The following is a 15,371-nucleotide window of genomic DNA, read 5'->3' as shown; positions in this document are numbered from 1 at the left end:
TCGGGTAGGCCGCGCGGCGCCGGCGTCGCTGTGTTGGCGGTGCCGCTCAGCGATGGGCGACGTGCTGGCTTACGAGGCCGAGTTACTGGGACTGGTGAGAGAGGTCGGTGCCCTCTTCTGTTCTTCCCTTTTGCTGAAGCGAGCGGGGAGCGAGGCGCTGAAAAGGCGCTCTGCCATCCGGCCGCGTGTTCGCTGCAGCCACCAACGAGGCGGGCAGCTCTGGAGATCCGAGCGGCAGCGCTGCCCGTCGGGTGCTCCCGTCGTCCTGCCCCGAGTGCCCGCGGCGTGTGCCCGTGTGCGCGGCTTGGCTGCGGGGCTCCACAGGCAGCTGCTGTGGAGGGGCGGCCAGGAGCGGCTGCGGCGCTCACCTTTGTGCGCGCTGTGTGTTGGAGCCGCTTACTTTCTGCCTAACGATTCTACCGAGCAGCAAAGTAATTTGAAGCCTAAATCATTTTTGGCTCTCAGTATGCAAATCTAAAAGCAGTTTTAAGGACTTGTTAATATAGCACCGCTTGTGCTAACAACGCAGGAAGCAAATTATTTCTCTTCCCTGTGGCCATATTCAAGTTGACGAGATGAAACGCGGCTTCTTGCCTCGTTAACCAGTGCCTGAGGCTCCCGAAGTGGGGAGGTGCGTGATGCGGTGCCTGCGCGTGGTGGGGGGAAGGCAGGAGGCTGCCGATCTCTTCTTCAGAACGGTGCTCAGCTGGCCGTTGATTTGGCATGCGCAGCCTCGGATGCGAGGGGCTGGAAGTGCCTCTGCCGTGTGTGAGTGCTGCTGCGAGGATGAGGATCACGCTTAAAATTCTGTCCCCCGAGTACATCGTTTGCAACGAAGTTGTTGCGTTGTTCATTCAGGCGAGGTGCTGCAGCAATGGAATTTGGTTCTTTTTCTTCTTTGAATGAAGTTACCGTCTAAATTAGGGAGCATACTTCTTTCAAAGTGGCTGTGAGCACTGTTGTAGAATCTGTAGAAGGTAATCTACCTGGGAAGCAGCATTTTCCTAGCATGTGAGACATGGTTCTTAGTTTGTTCTCATGCAGACATTCAGCACTCAGGGACCGTGCTACCAGAATCACAGAACTGTAGGGGTGGGAAGGGACCTCCAGAGATCATCGAGTCCAACCCCCCTGCCAAAGCAGGTTCCCTACCGAGAAACTTCAGAGGACTTTGGCAATTCGTGGGCCCCTCTTTGAAGCATAAATAATCTAAAAATGACAATTTCTCTATGTTTTTATCTCGTAGTATTTGGATTTTGCTGAATTTGAAGAAACAGTGAAGGTATTTGCAAAGGAATGCAAAATAAAAGGGAAGTCACTACCTAAAACAGCAGGTGTTTCCTTGAGAGATTCAAAAGCCATTCCTGTTCAGGTAATGCATCACTTGCACTTATTCTGAGTAACACTCAAACCAGCCAAAGTCCACCTAACACTATGTGAATTATTACAACAGTAATGTTATCTGAAGCCTGCACCCATTCTTGTTTATTTTGGAGAAGGCTGCAAGCACTCTTCTTTTAGTGCAGGAAGCGTTGAATTTTCTTTTTTGCAGAACTCCAGTACCTGAAGCAGTAGGTTTGCACTATTTCAGCTTTTTTCAGGTTGATGTACTTCAGCAAGGCTGATTTCCAGACACTGTAGGCATTCGTTTTTCTAGTATGGTAAAGATGAGTCCCCAGATAGATGCTTGAAAATTCTTTGCTTCATGTTATGAAGGTTGATTCATGCTGTTGGAGATATTAGAGACAGCTTGAGAAAGAATATTCAGCTGGTCACTGAGTGGTGGGAGGTTTGGGATAAAGCTGTAATTCAGAATCTTCAGGTGTCACTTAGATTCTTCATTTACTGTGGTTAAAAAATGCGGCTCTTCTGTTGTTTGTGTTTTGATTGAATGCTTTTGCCTTTTCAGAAAGATCTGCTCAGAGCATTTGACAATGGTGAGCAGAAGGCTTTCTTCCAGCTCTGGGAGGAGCACGTTTCATCTTCAGTCCGGGACAATGAACCAGTTGCTCAGAAGCTGGAGTTCCATCTTCACGTACATTTTGCCACCTACCTCTTAAAACACTCTGTGGGAAAGCCTGTAAGTTTATTTCACAGTCTGAATTTCAGATTGCTTTTGTTTTACTTGGTCTGTTTGGCTTTGGTTTGGATGAAAATGGGATGCTTCTTAAGAAGTCCCAGGATACGGATCCTGCTTTTGAGCAGCGGCCTGTGTTTTAGTTGAAAGCTGGCCCTGGTTTGTGAAGCAGAGAGATAGAGGTTGGAGGTGTCCTTATCTTGGAGCTCCTGAAATACTTTGACTTGCAAAATCCCAGCGTACAGATAATTTCACACCTCCTACAAATGTAGGATAGGTCTGAATAGGAGAGGAGTATACTTACTGGGGCTGCTGGCTTGAACATGGCGCCATGGGAGTTCATCATACAGCCTCTGGATCCAAGCTCACTCAGTTTCTCAACAGTAAGTCCACAGATGGCAGAGAGTTCACTGCAAGGCATAATAAAAGATACTGGAAGAATTTTATTAATAAGGGTTATCAGTGACTTTGAGAACAACTTCTTGTAATGCGTATCGCTTCTAACAATTTCTCTTCAGAATTTAGTACAAGTCTAATTTTGAAGATCTTGAAACAAATTAAATATATATGGCAAGAAAAAATTACCCCCTATTGCTTCTCATGCTGAATGTGGGTTTTGATTCAGTGATTTCTTCCCTCTGTGTCGCTCCTGACACGGTGTGACTGGATCTTTTCAGCTGCAGTTATCACTGAAATGAAGCATGTCTAAAGTCAGGTAGATATCTTCTGTCAGCCTGGAGCATGAAGTGACACTGCTTTATCTGTCAGAAAGTGGGCAGGTATACTGGGCATTCAAAAGGCAATTGTCCCTCTCTTGTTTCGTTACATTTACACGCTTTATAGTGCATTCAGAATGGCAATCTTCTAAATAAATGTGTGGCTTTCTTTCTTAGGACAAAGCTGAACTTGAGGAAAGAATTTCTCATTTTAAAGCATACTTGGAAACAAAAGGAGCTGCCCTGAGCCAGACTACAGAGTTTCTTCCCTTCTACGCTTTGCCTTTTGTTCCCAACCCTATGGTGCATCCTTCATTTAAAGAACTTTTCCAGGTAAGCATGTAATTTGTTGAGATGACATTTATGATGTTGCTTTTGTGTTGGTTTTTTCCCATATGATGATAGATGTTGGATGATGTTTGATTTGGTAATTGCTTTTATTGTTTCTTTTTACTACAGCTGTACAATAAGAGAACATGTATTTGGTGGAGGAAGGGCTGTGAGGGTGCTGTTGAGAACAGAGTAAAATCTTAAATGAATTTTCTCTTTGCTGGTGTGCTGGCTTTGTGTCTTTTCCTTTCCACACAGCGCTTATGGGAATCACTACAGAGTAGTTCAGTTCCACTTCCATGCTTTGAGGTTGTTGCCCAGGATACCCCACTATCTGTGTATGGTTTGGTTTCAAAGCGTCATAGCTAGGTATAAGGAAACTAATAGAGTTTCATTCAGCTTCGCTTAATGTGGAAAAGAGAAAGGCAAGTAGCTAAGTAATCTTCCCATAACAGAAATTGAGGATGTGATTCTTTTAATTTAGATAACAAGTCAGTGTTCTCTGAGACGTGCTGGAGAAGTGTCCCTGTGTTCAGTGGTTTCATGACTGCTGCCACAGACATTTTTCCTGGTTAATGTTTTTTTGTGTGAATTGTTGTAGCCTTTGCCTTTGGCTGTCAGGGTTCAGTTCTTAGGCACGCACACGTGAGGTGAAACGAGTGTAAAAGTTACTGATTGAACCTTCAAATATGTTTTCACCTCCAGGTGCACTTCTGTAAGGCTCATAGTGACCGACTGCTCCTCTGTTGATGAAGGGGTAACAAAACTCCCTTCCACTGACAGCGCTGTGGGCAGTGTGTAGGGGGGTGGTTACAGATGTGGTTGTAAGGCAGTGGCAGTTCCTGCAGAGGATATTTCACCCATTCCACCAACTGGTGGCTTGTTTGTGTAGTGACAAATTGTGCTGACTTCTCATCTGTGCAGCAAACAGCTGGTTATGCTGTTGCATTTGAGCTGGGTCAAGAAAGTGAACTGCTTTGTTGCAGACGAGCGTGTATATAGAGCTGCCATGTATGTACGTGCACAGACAGGCACTTACCAGTAAAGTAGGTGCAGTGTTTTTGCTGGGTTATGTGCTTATGCCTCTTTCCCCCCCCCCCCCCCCCCCCTTGGGCAGTTGTGCTAGCTCACCTGGGGAGCTGTGTACAGTGCTGGTGGTGGGAGGGGATGTTCTTAGCCTGTATTTCAGCCACGTGCTTCTTCATGTCAAATCAGAGCCCAAGGGATGCTTGCCTGGGGCTGACTTGAATGTAGCAGCTGATGAGGAGCTCCAGTTTAGCACCAAAAAAGGCATGTACTGCAATTTTCCTTTGGGACTAGCTATAAATAATGAGGTGTGCTGGTTGACCTCAGTGTTGGGCAATGACTGCTCTTTTAATTACGCTTAGCAGATTATTTTTTAATACCTAATCTAAGACAGGATCCTCTGGTTTATTCATAGTAACTCAGTATCCATCTCTTAGTCCACAGCCACTCATGTTTTCTTGTGGGAACTGTACAGCTGGCTGTGTGACCGTGTGTTAGTGTGGAAGCACAGGTTGTTCTGCATTTGAGAAAGAACAGCAGTGAGTCACTCCTCTACGAAGCAGTGTTCTTATGGCACCTCTCTTCTCAGACATCTCATGCTTTATGTAGCTGGAGTTCCTAACTGTTTGTTTAATATATCTTGAAAAATAATACACACTTCTTTCTGTAACAGACATAGTTCCTTTGGTAATATATGACATCCTGTGGTTTACCAGTGTCTTCTTACTGAATTGGTGACTGCAGCAAGGAAATACTGTATGCTGTCCAGCGTGGTGAAATATGGACGAGTTCGAGCTGCAAGAACAGCTTGCAATGTATACATATCCAGCAGTAAATTAAGAAGCTCCTGCTACTTGTTGGATTGTACTGCTTTTTCACTTGTTGGAAGATACTTCATTCTCATCTGTTGGCTTTAAATCTGTTATAAACCGAGCAGAAACCAGCAGAACTAATGGTTTGAAATACAAGAAAAATGTAATTGGTGAATTCTTAGACACGGAATTTTTGTGCCTTAACTTTTGTTTTCCTGCACTTAAGAGACACTGTGTCAGACAGCATTCCGTTGTGGTTGATGTCTTGGTCTGTCTTTTCATGGGAGTTTTGTGTTTTTTTTCCCCTCCAAATCCATCTTGGAAATGTTGTGCACTGTTCACTGATGTCACGTCGTGATGCTCCCTGTAGTTATGGGCAGGGAGTGAAGTCCCAGATCTCACTGGGAGTAAATGATGACTTCGTTGCTTTCCTTTTGATAACAGAAGAATGGGAAGTGGTTCATTTGGTACTTTATTTAAAAATGTGACATTCTTGCTACCTTTTTGTCAAGTGCTTGTATTTTAAAGGTGCTTCTAGTTGAAAAACAGTTGTTGCATATGCATATAATACAATGATACTACATGTTAGATTTAAACTTGAACTGAAGCTAGGTCATAATTTTAGAGGTCTTGAAATAATATTAAATCCACTTTGCTGTACTTTTAGGGGTAGTTAGCTAACACATTTGCTTCAGTAACAGCAAAGGAAAATCTCACTACAGTGTTAGCTGCCTTGTTTACTAGTGGAAGGTTGATGTGATCCAAGCAGTCCTTTCAGCAAAGTGTACATATTTGGTGAACAGCTGTCATCATTTTTTTTTTTTGAAGGATTCTTGGACGTTGGATTTAAGGACAAGATTGGAAAAGTTCCTGTGTCTGACTCTCAAAGCCAGCCAGACTCCCAGGCTTCTCACTTTATTTGTATCCTTTTGAGAAAATACTTTGAAGATCATTAGAATTGCTGTAAAGAGGCAGTGTGATTTATTGGAAGAATATGCTGGAAGATTTATTATGCCATTGCAGAAACATTGCAGTTCAATGTCTTTTATGGTAGGAAACATTGTTTATATTCCATGTTCAAAAAAACCTTTTTAAAAAAGTTATGTGAAGGCAATACATGGGTGAATACGAAGCACACGTTTCTCCTGTGACCATTCTTTGTTTGCATGCATGGAGTACAGGCTATCCCAAACCTGACTCCTGTCTTTGTGTTCTTAAAGCTCTCAGTCTTTTCCGTTAGCCATTTCAGGGACTGGCTGAGTGGTTTGCAGGACTTTGCAGAGATTGCTGTTTTACTAAATGAGTTGCATTTCCGACTATTTTTCTTCCAGTGACACTGTTTGAGCTGTGTTGTCAGACCTAAAGTTGCAGACTGACTAGCTGTGTGACAAGATTACCTTCTCCATTTTTGGTCAGGATAGTGGAGGGTAAGGCAGAGAGAGCTGAACTGGAGTCTTTGTTTCTGGCTTTATTCTTCTCTAGCAGATGAAGTTTAAATCCTCGTTCACGTGCCCCATCCTGAAACATCACGCAGAGTGGTACTGAGCTGGAAGTGTTATTCCTGCTCCATTCTTGTTTATTCCCCAGGATGAGGAGCAGTAATCAAAACAGTCTGCTTTCACTTCCATATCGCAGCTGTTTGTGTGTGTGTGTGACACAGAACAGTTAGAGAAAATTGTCTCTCATTATACCTCTTTATGGAGTAATGGACTGGATCCCAACTGAACCCTGAGTATTTCTTTGGTGTAAAAATTCATCACTTGGCCTACAACATTTGCATATTTCTATGCTGATTTCGTATGTAATCAGCAGTTTGACTTCTGATATTTATAGTTAATATGTTTAGTCTGGAGTCACCAGATCTTCAGAGTTGGATGTGTTATGTGTAAAGGCCAGCAAGAAGTCCCTATCTAACAAGGAGTGTTGTGCACTTAAGATTTGTATGTACTTACTGATTCCTTTATTGTTGCTTTTCTACAAAGCATTGTGCTTTGGCTGTTGTCTGGGTCTGTAGGAATCTCTGGTTTGGTTGAGTTTACCAGGAGGTTGGATTTCTTTGTGCAAGAGGAAGTGCCTTTTCCTGAACAGCTCCAACTCATACACAGAAGGAGAATGGACAGTGCAGTAAAGGTAAGTGCTGAGATGTGATAAGGATATTACGTATTATTAGGGGCTGTAATAGCAGTGGAAAGTAGGCCTACAGTGACAGGGAAGCTTTCAGATGCATGGCAGCAAATCCCTTGAAATCCACACCCGTTTCAGTGCAAGTCTGCTGGAGGTCTGCAGGGCTGAGCACAGGCATGTACTGGGGCTGGGAGAGGCTGAGGATGGGGTTTGTGTTTTATATCTGTTCTGTCCTGAAATAAAATGATGGTAAAAACAAGTGGCTGCACAAAGTGCATGCCAGCTCTCTGTTTTCAGTTAGAATAAGCTTCCTCAGATTCGTTTCCAGCACCTGCTTATGCCTGTCTGCATCTGGTAGACTTCGCAGCTCAGCCGGTTCTCCTGCAGACTGTGAGACCTTCGTAGAGAAAGTAGATTTTTGTTCCTCTTCGATTATCCTGTTTGAGCTCTTAGAATAGTACAGTTGTGTGTCTCCTAAGGATCTCTTAATTTAACATCTTAATTGAAGCACGATTCTCTGATGTGTTTTTAGACAAGCTGCTCATGAACACTTATGTGACTCAGTAATGGGGGGTCCTCTAAAAATGGCATTTCAGAACAAAGTCCCATGAGATGCTGATGGCACTTGAAGTGCCTTTTAAAAAGCAATAAACAGAATTTATGTTCCCAAGCCAATTCATTTTTTTTTCCATTCAACCTTCAATGTTCAGTTTATTGGGAGGGATTTCTATGAGCCCAGCTTGTGTTCCTCAAAATTACTCTTCCTATTAGGAAAAGTTTTCCCTCCAGGATTTATTCTCTGTAGATTGAATTAGAAAGAAAATGAGGTTCATCTCCCAGAGTGAGGACCAGGTATTTTCTTTAATGTTGTGCTGTAGATTGCATTGGACTTTAACTGAGTAATGAAGAGATCTTTGCAGATTTTTATTTTATTTATTTTTCCAAAAGTCACTTTTTTTCCCATTGCCATGGAGTTGAATTGAATCCACACGGCCTTAATTGGCAGCTCTGTTGTGTGCCTTAATGTTTGGGTAGGTTTGGAGTTTTTGTAAAGGTTACTGAGGCTTGTATCGTGTGAAAGTATGGGGTGTGAGAGGTTAGTTCTGCGTGATGCTTCTCAGATGGCGTGGGATCTGCAGTGCAGACTCACCACTGAAGAATGTTTGTTTTTTTTTCTGTGGAGGAGAAATGCTCAGAATACTGATAGGTGACAGATGAACGGAGAGCACTGTGGTGAAAATGCCTTTAGTGAATAGTTGCCAGTCATTAATCTCGTGCTGAAGCTCTTCAAGTAAGGGTGGGATGGTGCAGATTGTTTGGAGGGCGTCCTGGAGAGTTTTGTGTGTGCACCTTTCCTGTTCAACCTGCTGCAGTCTCTGGCTCTTTGCCTGTTTGCTACAAAACCCTATAATAGCTTTATGACTTCCAAGGCTGCTCATGTGGCAGCTGTGCTGAGCTTACAGCTCACCCTGATGCTTTCAGTTCAGGTAGAGAACTGCAGAAAGCCTGACACCTAACGAGAGCTTCAGGCTTTCTGTGCATCCTTTGGGATGGAGGGAATAGAGGGAAGGAAGGGTTTGGAAAGTGCTCAGCTACTGTCCCCTCTATTCCCTCGTTACAAATCTGTGTGTGAGCTCACAGCTGATCTTCCACCATTTGGGGGGAAGTGGAGAATGGGAGAAGTGTGTGGCACGATGTGCCTCTATCAGGATTTACTGTATGCCAAATGACTGCTAACAAGGAAATAGGGCAGTTCCAGATATCGATTGTAATTTCTACAGAAAGGAGGTAAGCTGCTAGGAGTCGAGGCAGCTCCTGCCTCTCCCTGGGGCAAAATATCCTGTGTCAGACACCAGGGCACCTCAGCTGGCAGCAGCTGCAGGGCACTGAAGTTCTCCTCTTTACTGCGAGCTCCACTTCATTGCATATGGGAGCTCAGCTTGGGCAGAGTCTGCTTCTAGCAAAGGCTGTGAGGATAGGCAGATATTAGAGAGATGGGGAGAGCGAGCACAAGTTCAGGAAGCATGTTTGAGGTGTAGGTGAACTGTCATGGAGAATAACAACCAGTCTCTGGCTTTGAGAGAAAAGCTTGTAGAATTATGTGTGTAACTCCTTGGTTACTCGTAGGATCTGGAGTCATGACATTAAAAAGGCTTGGCAAATGAACAGACACGATTACATGCAAGTCAAGAAAACAGGTAGAAACGTGCAGAAGTTCACAAGATGCCTAATCTTCATTTGGCTCAAGTCAGTAGCTTTTCTGTGTGCTGTACCTTCCTACACCAGGAAGTCAGTCATCTGCCCTTCATTGGCCTCCCTTTCCTCTTGCATATAAATAATGGTTATGGTAGGTCTTAGGTCTGAACCTTTCTTTATTCCTCTCTAAGCTTAGCTTATGATAAGTTGGCAGTAGAAAGCATTCATCTGTATTCAGAGAGAGGAAAAAAAGAAGGCAAATGTTGTGTGACTCTGTGCCTCCTGTTACAGGTGCAGTTTGATCCTTGCTGCAAGGTCACTTAGATGGAAAGGTGCTTTTCATTCAGAGGTGACTCTGAGAAGCACCTTTCCTATTCTGACTCAGGTTGTGATGATTTCACATTTTAAGCTAGCAAGTAGATAGTGTTTTTTACCTAGACTGTTAGCTTGCTATGCTGGCATTGATTATGGGAATACGATGGGAATGCAGGGGGAGAAAATGGGGCAACATAGCTGCAGGAAGAGCTGGACCTGTCTGCACGTGGGTCAGTTGCATGTCCACAGTGAAAGCTTCCTGCATCGTTAGTAAGAGAAGCTTTCATGAAATACTTTGCCTTTTTTAGTAAAATTACTGTTTGAGAAGATAGTGATGTAAAAAATGCAAGATGTGTCATGACTTTTGATTCCTCTCTTCAACCGCCTTTTCTCAGTGAAGGCCCCTGTTTACAATTGATAATCCCTGGATTTAACAGACCAGGGGTATGTTGGACCTGGTTCTTAACATTTGTGAGTTATACTGAGTTTAGTGTATGTAGTTATAGTCCCTATGGTTGAAAGACAGATTGTCGTCGCTGGAAATTCTCCATATGAAAAGTAAGAAAATGTACATTCTCTGTATTCCATGCATTATTTTAAGACTAAATTTATAGCAAGCTTTTTAGTTTATTAATGCACTGTTTTTTCTCTAAAAGATCCCATTGGAAAGATCATCTTGCTTAATTTTCTGAGGGTAAAGATAAGCTGTTCTGCCATCTATTGATTTTCATATAGATGGGATAAAAGCAGCTTATTTCTGAAACCCTAACAATCCAGAAGACAAGATTTTGAAGCAATTTCCAACATCACAATTCATAAAGCTGTCTAATGATGTATCTTTTTCATTTATAGTGTGAGTCTTGTGGGCAGTTCTATCTGAGCAGTATTTTTGGCAGTTTTGTCTCCTAAATCCATACTGCAGTCCCTTGCAACTCTACTTTCTGTAGAGTTACTTAGCAGATATTTGTATGTAATTCGTATATCTCTGCCTTCAGAATAGCTTGACTATCATAATAGAAGGCAGCTTGAGAAGGCTCTGCAAGATAGCCACGGTGCTGATCCACCACTCTGCATTCCTCCCTCTGCTGATGATTGCCATCTGTGTGCTAGCCACTGTAGAACAAAGCAGAGGTTTGTGCCTGAGTTCAGAGCAGGGGGCCGTGCTGTTTGCAGACAGCTATGCGTACTTTCTCCACGGCTTGTTTGTCGTAGCTGCAAGGTATTCAGCTTAGTGCTTTGTTTTTAAACAAAGAGCATTAACCGTGCTGTGGAACTCTACACTGCTGTAGGACTCTTCAGGTGAAGATCCCAAAGTTTTCTATATGCATCAGTTATGTTTCTCAGCAGTTCTGTGCTACAGGAAGGTTTGCTCTTTATCTTCACAGGAAGAATGATTCAGAGCCAAGAAGAGAAATTAGTTCTCTTCAGAGCACTAAATAAAAATGCTTCTGGGTTCTTTTGCTTTCATTTTTTTTTATTATTTTGACAGAAACATTGCAACATCTCCATCAACAACTAGTGGAGTCAGAGCACAGGACCATGACCTACCTGAAGAGGTTTAACAAAATGCAAGCAGACTACCATAATCTCATTGGAGTCACTGCAGAGCTTGTGGATTCCTTGGAGGCCACAGTCAATGGCAAAATGGTGAGAGCTGACTCGGATGTCTATTTGCTTCTCTGCTAAGCTGAGCTTGTTAATTTAATTTAATTGGTAAAGTGAATGGGCGTGAGAGGTGAAAGGGTTATTCATTGTACCACATGGGCACACATATATGTGGCTGGAGGAGTTACGGCTTTCTTTTGGGTATTTTTTCATACAAAGATGATTTTATGCTTCATCTTTTGTGCAAGAATACCTGTGTGCTTGAAGTTCAGTGTAACCTGCGGAGGATTCTTGTGGCAGACATTGAGGAGGATTCTTGGGACAGCCTCTAGGTGCTTTTAAGGGAGCTGTGAGTTGTTAACAGGAAGAATGATCTTGAAGTTCCTGTGCTGCTTGCTGCCGTGTCTGTCTCTATGTACTTCCTCTCATCAACTGATGGTGTTGTTTGATCCTTCCCAAATGTGTCCAGCTGATGGTGCTCTTTCATTGTATTCTTGGTTTCTGTCACTTCTGAGTCCAGAGTGGAGCTGAACACTGAGTAGAATAATGCTGAAATGACAGCATTATGAATTTGAAGGGTTTTATTTTCTTGCTGTATGTCTATGAATATGAGAAGCATCTCAATTTCCTTTCCTACAATCTCTCACACATGTTTTGGACAGCAAATAACTGTTCTGCAGTTAAGCAGTTATCCAGTGGTATAGATTTACCAAAACAAAAAACCTAAACCCACTGAGATGCAGTACAGAACTTTGCTTCATAGTGAAACATAACTCATGTTTATTTCCTCTTCTGTACAACTGTGACTTAAGTTCTGCTCTGTAGATAGGTAACACTTCAATAGATTGTTGCTTATGTGAAAAATGGAAAGGTGTTTCTTACTACTGGAGAACTCACCTCTTGATTGAGGAGAACTTATATGCAAGCAGTGATGCCACAAATTTAGTTTTTCTCTAAATTCTGAAAGTGCTTAATGCAAGTTCTGGAAGGCCTAACTTATTTCCCAATGAAGAGAGTTTACAGTTCTCTTAATTTCTGAACCAAACAGTAGTTCCAGTATGTACCTTGCTCTTGCATTGATGAGTCTTGAATATGTGATTTCTAGCCTTCAAAAAAATCTCTGTTACACAAAGACTTGTCTGGTAGAAAGTGTAAGTTTTATAAGATCTTGTTCTCTTATTGTGTTTCCTGATTTGTAGATCACACCAGAATATCTTCAAAGTGTTTGCGTTCGCCTGTTTAGCAATCAGATGAGACAAAGTGCAGCACAAAGTATTGACTTTACAAGGCCTGGAACGGTAAGTGGTGGAGTTTACTGGGCTTTTGTGGTTGGCTTGTGTTGTGTTTTTGGCTTTTTTTCCTCCACGCTGCTTAGGTACCACTGGGGGGGAAACATCCAATGCATATTTGAACACATATTTGAGTTAATGAAAGGTGAAGCATAACGTGTTCAATTGGCATAAAAATATGGCGTAAGATTTTGTTGATCTTACATGCTGGTGAATGACTGTTATGCAGCCACAGGTGTGTAGGTATGATGAATTCTGTTGCTATGATAGCACAGTGGACTGTGTACTAACGATGCTAACTGAATGTTTAAAAAAACAAACTGATGTCTTAAGCGTGGTTTGGTGGCACATCGTACACAGTTTTAATTTAGTGAAGAAGAAGTGGTATTTCTCAGCTCTGGACATGTACTTCCTTCTGCTGTGAGGGACTCTCCTAAAACCCCAGAGCAAATTGGGATTGCCGTCCAAAGAAAGAGCATCAGGCAGAATAGTGGGAACACATGAGGAAAAGCAGCAGAAGGGAGGACTGTGTTTTTGTAATAGTTTTTAGAAGGCCAATCTAAGCCACCTTGTTGATTTACATGATGAGCTTGGCTCCATATCTGAAGATCTTTATCTTACCAATAAGCGAATCGGGATGCCTGGTTCTTTTCCTTCCTTCTCTGTTCACATACATACCCTTCCTTCACTGCTAATGCTCAGAACTCACATCTTGCCCTGGCAGTGTGTTTAGGCGATGCACTCTTAGCAGCTCTAGCAGGCTGCTTTTCCAGGGGTTCAGGAAGGAGCCAGGATTTGTGTCAGCTACCTCAGCTCTAAGGACTGTATGCAATTCTTCTCAGATAAACGCTGTGTCCTTGGTGCATGGTTATACCATCTTCTGTGCCTTATTATAACCTCCCTCCTCCAATTTTTCTTCTAAAAAAACCAGTTTTTGAGGTTTTCCTACTTTCCCTGTCAGCAGCTTTCCAAGATGATGCTTCGTGTATCCCATTCACCTGCATATTGTCACCTGGTGCAGCCACATGCCTTCTTCTCTGAGTTCCTGCTTTTTTGCTTGTTTCAAGATTTTCCCTTTTTCTTCTGCACTTTCAAGTTGCTTCTTTGTGTGATGAGAAGACCTTCCGATCTCCTGAACCTTTTTGCGGGCACAGGGCAAATTGTCTTCCCTATGCAAGTTGACAGTTTCTCTTTTCATCCACTGCATGGTACATGGAAGTGGCTGAAGCCATACCTTTGCCAATAAAAGCTGAGTGAACTACATTTGTCTTTTTGTTCCCCATCACATATGCTGCTTTTAGCAAAAAACGTCTTTCCTTCTGCAGCCCTGTGGCCTTTAGGCTTAGACATCTGTTTTATTCTCTGTGAAAAAAAGTTTAAGATCAATAAGTGATCATTGAAGCAGTGGGTAAGCAACAGTTTACGAACACAGAGTGTCAGAGGAAACCTCTGTCACCATTTGTAAGAACAAATGAAGATAGCCAAACAGATTTACCTGAAATAGTTGACACTTGGCTGCTCCTCCAGGGCAGATTAGGTGACTGTTCAGAATCTCTTTCAACCATTTTTCATCTGTTTCCTTCTACTAAACAGTGTTGAAATGATTGTCAGCCTTACACATCATGTTTGTTTGCTCCTGCTTCTCTAAAAGTGTCTCTGAAAGCTTTTGTACTCTGGAAATGCATTTATCACTGCACTTATGCCAACATGGCAATTTTAATGTGATTTCCTGCTACGCAGATGGGTCAGAGAAAGAAGTTTTGATTGGAGTGGGTTTTCTGCTCACCTGAAAGTAAATTTTGCCTCCTTTTCATCCCAAATTAGCTGGGTTAAGCTGAGTAAAGCTGTCTTCTTTTGGCACAGTTGAGTATTTTTATACTAGATTTTACTAGCATAACTATTTCAGTGCATCTTAATGGTCCCCTACCCACACTGCTTGAGGCGGTTGTTGTACCATCAAAGTTCTCTAGGGAAAGACCAGGACAACTATAGCACTGAGTCTGTTTAGATTAAGGGTTTCTCAACTGGTTCAGGTCACTCCTTAACAGTGAGGTTATAGTAGCTCCTGTGGTTGAAATTTAAATGTTGTTTCTATAAGCAGACTCTCATACTGAAGCGGTCTGAGCCATTAGCCAAGTTGTAGGGTCAGGACTGATCACAGTCTTCACTGTAGAACTTAACTGCATAATAACCAGATTCCTCCATCTTATCCTTTTATCCTACTTGATAATACTTTCTTGTTTATTTCCCATGTGAATAGTTCTGTTTCTATACAAGAACAGCAAACATGCAGAAACACAATTATAATAAATATATATAGCCCCAAAATACTTCTGAGCACTCCCTGCCTCTGTTGATCTGTGAAGCCAGATGGGACGGACTGAAAGCCATACTGGATCTGTTTGCCACTGGGTCACTAAGGCATCCCATTACTTCTAATTAGCCGTTCCAAATGCCTCATTGTTACACACTTAGATGTTATTGTTCTACGCTTCAGTAGTTTCACATAAGTTTGGGAATAAGACTGGAGTCATCATGACCCTGACAAAGTGGTAGCATGAGGTGCAGCATCTGTGCTGGATTTGTGTTGGAAGATCCCATCACTTTTTGCTTACAATTAGAGGCACTGAAGTGTGGTCTTTCCAGCTACTCCATCTCACAGAACCCCTGCTGCTCTGAAGCGACAGTCACCTGTATAACTGCAGGTGGAGGAGACGAGAGGGGCAGCTCCTTTGCTCATCCTTACCATTAGGTTACTATATTGGCAAAATGCAGGGGCTGGCTAGATGTGCAATAAATAGTTTGGAAAGAAGGGATGGTTGTGTTCACCCAGCCGTGCTGGCTCAACCTGGGACAGTGCAAGATTGGGAGCAGGTGCTGA

The 15,371-nt window shown here is 42.7% G+C and overlaps 1 protein-coding gene across 5 annotated transcripts in view; it reads left to right on the top strand.

Annotated features, from left to right (window-relative positions):
• ARMC9 (armadillo repeat containing 9) overlaps positions 1–15,371 on the top strand; it is a 57,804-nt gene continuing 42,433 nt past the window's right edge. For all 5 annotated transcript variants that reach the window (XR_006180362.1, XR_006180364.1, XR_006180363.1 and 2 more), the window contains exons 1-8: positions 1–103; positions 1,247–1,372; positions 1,910–2,080; positions 2,971–3,126; positions 5,790–5,882; positions 7,067–7,091; positions 11,086–11,243; positions 12,401–12,499. Coding sequence is in view for 2 of the 5 variants with exons in the window: in XM_042878096.1 (XP_042734030.1) it covers positions 53–103; positions 1,247–1,372; positions 1,910–2,080; positions 2,971–3,126; positions 5,790–5,882; positions 7,067–7,091; positions 11,086–11,243; positions 12,401–12,499 (879 nt within the window). In the remaining 3 variants the exon portion in view is untranslated. The remainder of the gene's footprint in view (positions 104–1,246; positions 1,373–1,909; positions 2,081–2,970; positions 3,127–5,789; positions 5,883–7,066; positions 7,092–11,085; positions 11,244–12,400; positions 12,500–15,371) is intronic.

This window comes from Lagopus leucura, unplaced genomic scaffold, assembly GCF_019238085.1.
Source record: "Lagopus leucura isolate 7727_CA_CO unplaced genomic scaffold, USGS_WTPT01 Super-Scaffold_100021, whole genome shotgun sequence".
Classification (NCBI taxonomy): Eukaryota; Metazoa; Chordata; class Aves; order Galliformes; family Phasianidae; genus Lagopus; species Lagopus leucura.
This window is presented reverse-complemented; position numbering and strand designations above follow the sequence as displayed.